Source organism: Danio rerio, chromosome 17, assembly GCF_052040795.2.
Source record: "Danio rerio strain M-AB ecotype USA chromosome 17, GRCz13ab, whole genome shotgun sequence".
In the NCBI taxonomy this organism is placed as follows: Eukaryota; Metazoa; Chordata; class Actinopteri; order Cypriniformes; family Danionidae; genus Danio; species Danio rerio.
Genome location: NC_141037.1, coordinates 25,740,498 through 25,752,543, shown reverse-complemented (window position 1 = coordinate 25,752,543; position 12,046 = coordinate 25,740,498). Strand labels below are relative to the sequence as shown.

Here is a 12,046-nt window from a genome sequence, read left to right as displayed (position 1 = left end):
TTCATAACAGACTTAATACAGTTTAATTACAAATTTGGATTAAATATAGATTAGGGCTGCACGATTAATCGAAAAAATATCACAATCTCAAATTTATTTAAAAAATATTAATCCAGTATTTCTATGATTCAGCCAGTTATATTTTAATTGGTAAAACATAAACACCTCCAAATAGTGTTAAAAGTGTCACATACTGTATTTATAAGGTATAAATCACCCAAAAATGTACTTTCTCTCTTACCGCACTCGACAATGAAAGTGAAACCAAAAGCGCACACATCATTTAAATGATCATATCACATCTTAGAGTTTTGATTACAACAAGCATTTAATGTTTTTCTTTCATAGCGAACCCAGAGTGTTGTGCAGGAGAATAAACATGTAACAGTGTCTGTATATCTACTCTTGTCTATGTAATGCTGAATGTAATGCAAGAGGGAATCTGATAATGACAAATGTGTCATTTTACCAGTAAAAAAAAGTCTAATAATGTTGTCAGTGATGGATTGCAAGCATATATCTCAAATATAAAAATTCAGCTTCACAATTATGAATAGTTGTTTTCTGATGTCATCACTTTATTGGCACTAACGATCAAGACAAATTTAGTCTGTTCAAGTCTACCATTTAAAGTCTATACCAAATTTAGCATTTTAAACAACAGTAGACCAACACACAGGCTTAATGTCATTATTGTTGTTTTACCATATGTTTGGGAAATAACAATAATAATAGCCTACTCATGATAATCGTTATTTTACATCTACAGAATCGTGAGAAAATGGTAGTCTTGATTTTAAGCAAAGAAAAAATTGTGATTCTAATTTTAGCCAGAATCTTGCAGCCGTAATATAGATTGTTAATTTTTTATAATTATGATCTAATTATCCAAAGGCCAAAATTATCCAAATTGGCCTTTAACTCATCAAATTGTGTTTTGATCTCTTGGTTTATCAAATTATGGTGAGGTTTAAAAAAGATTTTACAGTTAAACAAATCTGTGCAGCTCTGGAAAGAGACATTTTACAGACTCAACTCTTGCACAGTAGTGTAATATGTAATTATTTGTTGATTTTACATATGATTCTATAGGATATATTTTAAGACAAATCAGGAGTTATAATTGTAATAAAATAAAGTTCTATTATGTCAAATAAATTAGTTAGGGCTGCATGGTATTGGAAAAAAAATTGACATTGCAATATTTTTATTCACTACGATATGTATATATATATATATATATATATATATATATATATATATATATATATATATATATATATATATATATATATATATATATATATATATATATATATATATATATATATTGGGATTATAAATGCAATTTCACCAGTTGACTTGAATAGCTTGTAAAGAATTCATCATTTTAGATCAATTGAGATGATACTGTAGGGGAGCATATCTGCATTAAATGTCATTAAAAAAATTACAAGCATATAGTACAACAGACAAAAGATGCAAATAAACAATCATTTATTATTTTCTGGGGAGTCAAACAGTATTCAGGAGCAGAAATTAAATAATATCAATAATATTAACACTATCATTTTAATTAAGTAATTATATAATGTTTAATTAACCCTCAAGCTACAAACACTTAATTTATTGTATCCAAATGGCTCAAGTTTGCAAGTTTCCAGATGCCTATGATGTGACCATTGCAGACTCGCACACTGCAATATCGATGCTGTAATAATATATTGTGCAGCCCTAATAATAATGTATTTTATTTATTTTAAAAAATACAACCATATGTATTAATGTTTTCAAGTTTCATTATGTTCAAGTCTATCATTATTCTATCCTCAGCATTTTACTTTATTGCGTTTTTGTAATAGTCAACAAAATTATGTATAGAGAAACGTTATGGGTCCTTTAAATCTTCAAGAAAACAACAACCCAATATATAAACACACACAAATACTAAATATTTGCTCACACACTTTACACTCGATGACCCTTACAAAACACAGCTCAGGCACTGCGCAGTTACCACAGATGGTGTCCATACAGCTGTGTAAGTGTATGTGTGTGTGTTTGGGGTGTGGCTATTGCAGCATTGTGAAGGTCGAAGTAAAGGCTGATCAAGGGTGGCTGGATGAAATGTGTTGCAACAATGGATTTTAAGACTCCAGGATTAATCTGTGAATCACAGGGTGTGTGTTTTGCACATGTGCGTATATGCCCATCACACTGACAGATGTCTAAACTGCTGGTTATGTCATTGTTAGGGAATTTTTAGACCTGTCTTGTACTGAACAAATCACTGCTGTAGAGAGAATAGTAGGGATTCACTGCCCCCTGCAGGACAACTGTGCAGAACTTGTGCCAACTAACAAGCTCTGCATGATATATTTGATTCAAGATGTGTTAAAAAATATAGTAATTTAGTTCTCTTGCTCTTTCTGAAGGTGGAGAATGAGACTCAAGAATTAGTGGACGGCTCTCTGATTGATCTCTGCGGAGCAACTCTCTTATGGCGAACGGCTGAGGGACTGTCCCGCACCCCCACCATCAAACACCTGGAGGCACTCCGGCAAGAGCTGAATGCCGCTCGTCCCCAGTGTCCTGTGGGCTTTAACACCCTTGCCTTTCCCAGCATGCGGCGGAAGGACATAGTAGACGAGAAGCAGCCCTGGGTCTACCTAAACTGCGGTCACGTTCACGGCTACCACAACTGGGGCAACCGAGATGCAGAGCGAGATGGAAGGGAGGGACGTGAGCGTGAATGTCCCATGTGTCGTGCTCGCGGGCCATACGTCCCGCTTTGGCTAGGCTGCGAGGCAGGGTTTTATTTAGATGCGGCTCCACCCACGCATGCATTCAGTCCATGCGGCCACGTGTGCTCCGAAAAAACAGCGGCCTACTGGAGTCAAATCCCACTTCCTCATGGGACGCACACCTTCCACGCCGCCTGTCCTTTCTGTGCACAGCAGCTCAACGGCGAGCAGGGATACATCAGACTAATCTTCCAGGGGCCAGTGGACTAAACACACCTGCCTTTGACCCTATTTCACAAACATTAATCCTTTTTCCACCTTCAGTGCGATTTTTATAAAGATTTTTCTGCGCTCCCAGACTGTTTTTTTCTTCCCTTTCTGGTTTATAAGTGACCTTTATACTGCTTTTTCCAATACAGAGAGAAAAAAAGACTATATATTTTCAAATAAAATGATAAAAGCAAAAAAAAAAAAATAATGCTTAACGCACCTCTTAAGAGCAGAGCACATGCACACCCATGTTTGAGTGATCTGATTGGGTGGCTCTGCTTGTCATTTGAAGTGGTGGGCGTGGCCGTTATAGATGGTGATGTGTACAGTGTTTATTTGCTAATAGTAATACTCAGCATTAGAGATGCAATACACCATCCATGTATGTTTATCAAGAGCTTATAGATGAGTTTCAGTGACTGTTTCTCAATTCTAAGAACGGAGAGAATGGATTGCGTTCTTGTGGAGACTAGACTTGCTAGGTCACCTCGGAAGAACGAACTCGGGAGACCGTGAGAACACAGAACGCATCCTGTGAGAAATTCGATGCTGCGTTCTTCTTGATGGTCACATGACTTTCACGTGTTTTTAACAGCATTGATGCAACGATTTATAGTTTTTCTTTTTCAATACATATAACATGCACAAAACCTTACAAATATACTTTGCACAATGAAAAATAAAACAAATTTTAATATGAATTTCAGCAAATAAACACCCTTAATGTGTTTATGCCTCTATTAAGATTTTCATGGTATTGCTTACTTTTACCAGCTCATTTAGGGAAACCCCTGAGATAAATAAGTTATATCTCTGAACTTTAATGATAAATCTGTATAAGATGCTGCAATACCCACCTCCTCTATTCAGTCGCAATACTGACTTGACTCGAGCGAGTTCGGTGCTCAAGTCAGCATTGGTGCATCCTAGATGTGTTCTTGGTATCGAGGAACTTTTTACGTGTTCTTTGTTCTTGCGGTCTTGAGTTTTAGAACTGAATTTTGGCAGTTGAAGTTGATGTTACACGAGAACACAAGAGCGCTGAAGAACGCATATTGAGAAACAGACAGTAATTCATAGCATTTCACACAGCAACTACATTTAGATTACAGATAACCGTTTTCCATGTCTAACTTAAAAGATTCTTAATGTTTTTTATTTATACACTATCGATCTTTATTAAAGATACAATTTATAGGTGTGCTTTTGGAGAGTTCAGTTCTATGTAGCTGTTTTTCGTTTGTTTTCTCTTTCATCGTTTTTGTGTGTCAGTTCTACTTGTAGCTTTCGCTAGAGCTCAGATCGTCCCTCATTTGTTCTCATTCATGTAAGTTACATATGATTGTGTGAGTGAAACCTTCTCTGCAATAGTGAATCAGTGAGGTCTTGCTCAGAGAAATATCCTTGCTGAACCTCCAGAGGCCTAGAAATCTTCACCTCCCTTAAAGAGCAGGCCCAAAACCACATGGCCTGTCAGTGACTTTGCTCAAAAACATTTGTATGCAGAAGTGTCTTTGTACAGGCCCTCTTTTCTGTTTGAGCCTTGTTTTGAAACCTCTGGACTTCATTTGTAGTATTTATATCAGTTTTTGTCTCTAGTGATTTACTTTTTTTATTCTGGTGATGCTAAGACATGACTTGTTTTGTACATAACAGCTTCTCGGAATTCCAGTAGAAAGGCTAAATTACTCCTTGTTCAGTTAATATGTGTTTTAACATGTTTTATATCAGTTCATATGCAAACCATTGAATTTTGGGGTCAATTATAGTTTTAAAAATGCATTACTTTTACTCACCAATGGCATTTTAATTTTACAATTTATTAATGTTTATATTTCATTTTTGTCTCGGTTCATAAAATAATTGGGGAAATCCATCACTTTTGTTCACCAAAGAAGCATATTTTAATGATTTCAGAGGTATAATATAACCAACTTTACAGGGAAATAGACTACATTTTAAAACAGAAGTGTTATTTTAATTTGAAATAATATTTAACATTATTTATTGTATTTTTGATCAAATAAATGCAGCCTTGGTGAGCATAAGACTTAAACAGGCCCAAAGTTTCTAACGGTTAAGCTTATAAAAACTCATAGGATTTTCTGAAGATAAATATAGCAATCCAGACTGCTCTTTTCAGTGAAATAAAAGTGGGAAATTAAAAAACTTCCACACAACAGCCTTTGTTCCCCATACACTTTTTTTCAACGAAGAAGAGCAGCTTTGACATTTCCCAGTAAGCATTTTGTTTGTTTGTGAAAAAGATGGCTAATCGATGTCTAAATTTGGACGTCTTTGCTAAAACAAGGCTAAAGTCGGGCTGCCTGATCAAATAGATGTCTAAGAATAGACCAAAACTAGACTAGTCGTCAAATAAACAGAAATGAATGACTACACATATAAGGTAACATATAATCTGTCTGACTAGTCTAGTTTTGGGCAATTATTAGATCTCTGTTAGATTTTCACTGACAGCCCAAGTTTAGCCTTGTTTTAGCCAAGCTGTCTTTTAAACACAAAATTGTTTGCTTGGTTTTCCTAACATCTTTTGTTTTATGAGAGACAGCTGTTTGTACAGATTTAGATCATTTCCTTTCAGTAAATTCTAGATCCTGTCGAAGGATGAACTTTTATGTCTATGTATATGTGTGTATGAGTACGCACGCTAATATATTTGAGTTTGTGTGATGACATTTTGACTGTTTGACTTTATGTACATGCGGTCGTATGTACTGTGCGAATGTTAAATGTGCTGTACTGTTACCTGTAAGAATCTGGAGAGCATTGGGTCTGAAGGCCTGAGTGTCCCGGGACTGTGTGAAGTGGATTCTCTGCCTCGGCTTCCAGAGATCGTTCAGTTCCTGCTGTTCTGAACGGCATACAGACACAGCATACTGATGCAGTTTCACCTCAGGGAGATTTCTCCATCCTGACCACCAGGGCATGTGTTCATGAAGTTTTTCAGATCCAGACAGCCGATCTGGGGTCTGTTGTTTGTGGGGTGATCCAGAACACGCTTAAAGTGCTACGAGCGACTATGAAGCTTGATCACGCCATTGATTAGCCCTACATCTGTGCTCCTCCTGAATTTGAGGATGCTTCATTAGTGATTTCATTAGCATTTCCCTTCACCTATTGTGAGAGTGTTTTTCTAAGTATTAAACAAACACGCTAGGTTTGTTAGACACATTTGACTTTTTAAGGGCATCGCTCGTTTGTCTCTGTAGAGGCAGCGTGTGTAAAGGGCTCCCCCCCTCCGTTTGTTAATTTGTTAGAGTTTCTTGACACATCTTTTGTCACTTTGGTCTAACTGGTCTGCATGATCCCAGTGTGTGTGTGTGTGTGTGAGAGAGAGAGAATGTGTTTCTCTGTGTTCTGGAAAAAAAAAAAGAAAAAAAACCCCATCAGAATGCATAAAGTTAAAGACTGAGAATGTTTCTGATCTACCATTTTGTACCAACTTTAAACAAATAAAGTTTTAAAAAGATTGTTGAAAGTGTCAGGAGGTGTATTTACAGTTCTTTAGATTTATACACCATCAACATCAATTAATAATAATAATTCAATTCATGTTTATCTATACAGCGCTTTTATCATGTAGATTGTGTCAAAGCAGATTAACATAGAAGTTCTAGTAAATTGAAACTGTCAGTCCATTTTTCAGAGTTGAAGTTTAGTTCAGTGTGGTTTTAATTTCACTGCTGAAAGTCCAAACACTGAAGAGGAAATCCATCGATGCACAGCTCCATAAGTACCAAAGTCCTCCAGCCAAACTTTCTGTGGAGAGCTGCAGTTTTGGTGTAGGAGGCTGGCGAACGCTGGACGTCTATCATGGAGAACTACAGGTGTTAGTAGGTCACTGGCGGGTGATCAGGCTGGCCAATCAATTTAAGACTCGGGATCAATGTGAAAACTCATCTGCAGTTCTTTCAGGAATCAGTCTCCGCTCCTCCATGACCGCCGCAGCATCTGCTCAGAATATGGCCTGGTCCAGGGTTATGGATAACTTGGCATCATTTCTTCGTAGTTATTGGATCGCATCAATGGCACTGCATCATCTCTAGAAATCTTTGGATGAGTATCCCCAAATGGAAATAGAGAATAAAGAAAATAATTAGCATTAGCTGCTATTCATGATGTACTTAAACACGATGGGCTATGCAAACATGAAGTGTTTTAATTGAAAAAAGTAATATAAACAGACATAGAAAGAAACATGTAAAGCATATTAGTGTTTCTAACAAATTGTTGGGTACAAGGCAGGACTCAGGAGTATCCTATATAATATGTAATAATATTAATAGTTAATACAAATACTCAATTTTTTTGTGTGTGAAAAAGACAGTGAGAGTTGTCGTAATAATTATATATAATTATCTTACTTTACACTTGCCAATATCATTGAAACTTTTTTTAGAATAGTTTATTGCATATAGGAGGCCTTGAATTCAAAAAGGTTGAGAAATGACCATCGTAACGAAATAAGTTCTATAACAGGAGCACTAAAGTGTTTGCTTGTAACAAGCTTTGTCTAGTAAAGGACTGGTTGAAATTTACCCATGTAACGTTAGTTTAGTTCACAAAAACAAACAGCCAACTGTAAAATCCGGTGCTCGAATGTGGTTGGTCGAGCGGTCACCACAATTTGAACCAGAGCCGTTGAGAGCTGTGGTTTGAACCACTTCAGTCTGTTTGAGGTTCCGCCATTAACGAACGTTAGGTGGCAACCATTATAATTTGCTTTATCGTAACAAGTTAGTGATTGAACCATTGATTCAATCAAAACATCGATTAATTCACAAACCAAACTTAAAGCCACTAAGTTACCTTGTTTTGCTCGGAGACGCGCAATGGTTAATTGTGATTTGGCTTGTGTGCTGCTAATTTGGAAGACAGATCTAAAATACACCACAAAAATGGACAAAATCGTCTAAAATGTAAGTTTTTCATTATAAATCTCTTGTTATAAACGCAGCAAAGTTATATATCTGGAAAAATTTGGAAAATATACTGTTACTGGTTTAGAGAGATGGGAATACTGAAAGAAAGCATGTTTGTTGCTGTCGTAATGTTTAAAAACGAGACAAAAACTACCCCTAGTCTACGTTATCCAGCTCCAGTGGTTTTGTTTGTGAACTAATTTTGTAATTTTCCACCGTTTATCGTTAGTTCAGTTCTTCACATTGCCATTAAAGAGAAATGGCCTCAAGGTGGCAGCATAATGTAGTTTTTGCTTTGTCTTTTTAAAGATGTTTATTTGGATGAAATCACTACAATCCTGCATATGACTTCCTATATTTATATGTAAAAGATTTATCTGCCAGAAGACTTCATTTTAGTATTTTCACCTCAAACCTTTAGGGATTGTTAGGCTTCAAGTTCAGCTGGCACATTTTCTGGCACTGCAATATGTCGAGTCAGAACATGTGAAGAAAGTCTGGGATAGCAGAGCTAGGTTCGCATTTCTCACCAAAGAGCCTTTTTTGTGTGTGTGTGTTTTCACTTTTGAAGGGTCTGTACTTACATAAGTGGCCTCTCTGTCAGCAAAATGAGGACAGCAGCCAAAATCAAGTCACGTGACGTCCTTCAGGGATACAGTACTATAACAGCAGAGTGTGTGTGATGGATCAACACAGATGTGAGTACAACCCAAATCCTTGTGCTACTTACATGACATTATTGGGCCAATGTAGACAAACCCAAACCGATTGAAACATGGATGTCTGTCTAAACCCTTTTCAAACTTCCCTCAGCCTTGTTTCACTAATCACCTGTAGTTATTGAGGTGATTTATTTCTGATTTATTTTCAAATACCAAGCTTTTTGATTGAAGTCAGTTTCTTTCCACTTTCTGAGTCCACTTAATCATCTTTACTCTGATCTTTTCGGCTTTTTTTCTTTCTGCTTTTATATGAGCTGCTAAAACAAAAAACGGTGTGTCAGCATGGCATTTGAGGTTAATAGTCCCCATAACCCTCATTATTGACCTGTAACAACACCACAAGAGCCTCATGCTGAGTTAACTGTGTGTGTTTCAGCTGAAACGCATATTGATTTCAGCCAGATTGTTATTGTTGGAGTAGTGAAATGGATTGTGCACAGTGGCATGTGTATTAGGATGTTTTTGTGATTTTTATTTGATGCGTGGTTTGTGGTAGACGCATTTACATGTCAGTATCAAAAATAATAGCCCATCACTGTCATTACAACAAAATTCATCACATATTTTGTTCACAATACATTCACAAAAGGGGGCAACACGGTGGCTCAACGGTTAGCACTGTCATCTCACAGCAAGAAGGTCGCTGGTTTGAGTTCCGGCTGGGTCACTTTGCATCTCTGTTTAGAGTTTGCATGTTCTCCCCGTGTTTGTCTGTTTTTTTTTTTCGGGAGTTCCGATTTCCCACACAGTCCAAAGACATGAGCTTTAGGTGAATTAAATTAGCAAAATTGTCTGTAGTGTATGCGTGCGCGTGTGAGGGTGTATGGGTGTTTCCCAGTACTGGGTTGCAGCTGGAGAGGCATCCGCTGTGTAAAACATGTGCTGGATAAGTTGGCGGTTCATTCCTCTGTGGCAACCCCTGATGAATAAACAGGGTGTCCACTGGGTCCTAAAAAGTCTTAAATTTCAAAAACTATATTTTAGGCCTTAAAAAGTCTTAAATTCACTGTAATATTGTGTTGTAGTCCTTAAACAATTTAGCCAGGTCTTAATTTTGTGCAAATAAAACTACTCAATCAGGCCGACATCTATCCAATCACCAACAATCCATCTCAATAAAACCTTATTCTTTATATTTAAGTTTTTTTATTGCAAACAGATACAATTTACAACTCCTTATAAACATTTTACAACAAATTCCTCATTAAATTAGGTAAAGAAAAAGAAAAATCATTGTATGAGTCCTCATAATTGGGTCATTAGAAACAAATTCTAATGTATAAGTCTAAAATTTCATTCTTAATGGTCTTAAAGGGGTCTTAAAAAGTCTTAAATTTCACTATATGAAACCTCCAGAAACCCTGAATAAAGGGACTAAGCCAAAGGAAAATGAATGAATGAATATTTACAAAATGTACATATATTTACAAATATATTGTTTGTTTATTTATTGTTTTTGTACAATGTTTTATGGTCTTTTACTATTGACTTTTTACTTCAAAGTTTGTAGCTGTTAATTAATGGAAAATTCATATTATAAATGCACATTTTAAAAAGATAATTTGTGAACCAGCACGATCACCTTACAGCAAGAAGTTTGCTGGTTCGAGCCTTGGCTGGGTCAGTTGGCATATCTGTGTGGAGTTTGCATGTACTCCCCATGTTCGCGTGGGTTTCCTCTGGGTGCTCCAGTTTCCCCCAAGGTCCATGCGGTATAGGTGAATTGGGTAAGCTAAATTGAAGTAGTGTATGTGTGTGAATGATTGTGTGTGGATGTTTCCCAGTAATAGGTTGCAGGTGGAAGTGCATCCGCTGTGTAAAACATATGCTGGATAAGTTGGCGGTTCATTCTGCTGTGGTGACCCCAGATTACTAAAGGGACTAAGCTGAAAAGAAAATGAATGAATCAATGAATTAATTTGTGAAGCCGGTTAATTGTAACATGTTTGAAGAACTGTGGCAATTTGGCTAAATAATAAAAATAAATATGTGCTATTGAATAAGCTACTATATTTAATTTGAATAACTGTGCAAATGATGCAAGTGGTTTTCTGGTTGACAAACCTCAAATAACTACTAATAACAACGACAAACCGCTGGGGTCATCGTTTCAGAACAGGATGTGTCAGACCTGTTTCCTGTTTTCATTTCTAAATGAGCTAATCTTGTTACAGTATTAGTGTGCAACAAAACAACATTTAATCTGAAGTGTGGTTCTGCAAATTAAGAAACTGAACTGTTATAACTATAACCTACATGTACATTAACCCAAAGCTTTATTTGGGATTTATTTTCTTTCACTTAGTTATGACCACATTCATTAAAAATTAGGACAGGTTTTGAATTAAAACACATTTATTCCTGTGTTCATTATGAATTAGAACAGATCTAGAAAAATGTGACATTGCAATATTTTGTTTTGCTGCGATATATATTTTATGATGCGAGTATAAGTTCACCAGACTAAATAGCTCTATTTGGTGAGATTTCATTCATTTTGATCAACTGGGATGATCCAGTCTTTTTCTATGAAGTGTGTCTGCATAAATTATATTAAATTACAAGCATATAGAGCAAATAGTTTTGCTTTATAGTTTGCTTGAGAGTATAACAGTATTCAAATACAGAAATTGAACAATCAAATGTAAAATAACATGGTCATCATTGTGTAAATAATAGTAAAAAATGTATAATATCTTTATCTTCTTTTATCTTTAACAAGAAATTTAATTCTCCAATGTGACCATTGCAGATACACACATTGCGATATCGATTCTCAAGCGATATATTGTTCAGCCTTACTATCAAGCCAATCTTCACTATGTATTAGGTGTGCCATGGTTTCTGAGAGATAGCATGCTGAAGCCACTGGGGCCGGCTTTTTTTCCTTATTGGAAAGCAAAAACATTGTCAACTTCCAGTACTACGAGTTGATTGTTCTTCCTGGACCTCTGGTTGTTGTAAATACTACAGTATTTTAATTGTTTACATAATGTTTTTGGACAAACATCTAACACACCCCTAAAAGTTAAGCTGTATTATATGTATAGTTAAACTGTCGATTATATGACATTATATGTTCTGGTGCATAAATTAACAAGCATTTTAAATATTTTTCAAAATGATTTCTTTTCAGTGTATTTAGACAAAGTATCATCACCAAAAACATAAAGATAACGATCAACCAGAATTTTAATGTCAGTGCATAATTTTTGGCCACATAGATTTGTACCGTTTGTAGTTTCACATTTTGTCAAAAGCTAAAGGCGATTGCCTGGCTGTGACAACAATCTCAGGCCTTCTTTGATCACCACTGTGTGTGTGTGTGTGTGTGTGTGTGTGTGTGTGTGTGTGTGTGTGTGTGTGT

At 36.1% G+C, this 12,046-nt stretch overlaps 2 protein-coding genes across 7 annotated transcripts in view; both read left to right on the top strand.

The window, feature by feature from the left end:
- The window catches only part of peli1b (pellino E3 ubiquitin protein ligase 1b), a 44,533-nt gene extending 38,020 nt beyond the window's left edge, over nucleotides 1-6,513 (top strand). The window contains exon 7 of one of the 2 annotated variants that reach the window (XM_087289185.1): nucleotides 2,436-6,513. In XM_087289185.1, coding sequence (XP_087145311.1) covers nucleotides 2,436-3,014 — 579 coding nt within the window. In that variant the 3' untranslated portion in view covers nucleotides 3,015-6,513. 2 annotated transcript variants of the gene reach the window in all.
- A 963-nt stretch (nucleotides 6,514-7,476) lies between these two features.
- The window catches only part of wdpcp (WD repeat containing planar cell polarity effector), a 131,319-nt gene continuing 126,749 nt past the window's right edge, over nucleotides 7,477-12,046 (top strand). For 2 of the 5 annotated variants that reach the window (XM_087290495.1, XM_087290502.1), the window contains exons 1-2: nucleotides 7,626-7,954; nucleotides 8,562-8,655. In XM_087290495.1, coding sequence (XP_087146621.1) covers nucleotides 8,654-8,655 — 2 coding nt within the window. In that variant the 5' untranslated portion in view covers nucleotides 7,626-7,954; nucleotides 8,562-8,653. Of the gene's footprint in view, nucleotides 7,955-8,528; nucleotides 8,656-12,046 lie in introns of all 5 variants that reach the window. The other 3 variants (XM_087290496.1, XM_087290500.1, XR_015513394.1) reach the window with 3 other exon arrangements.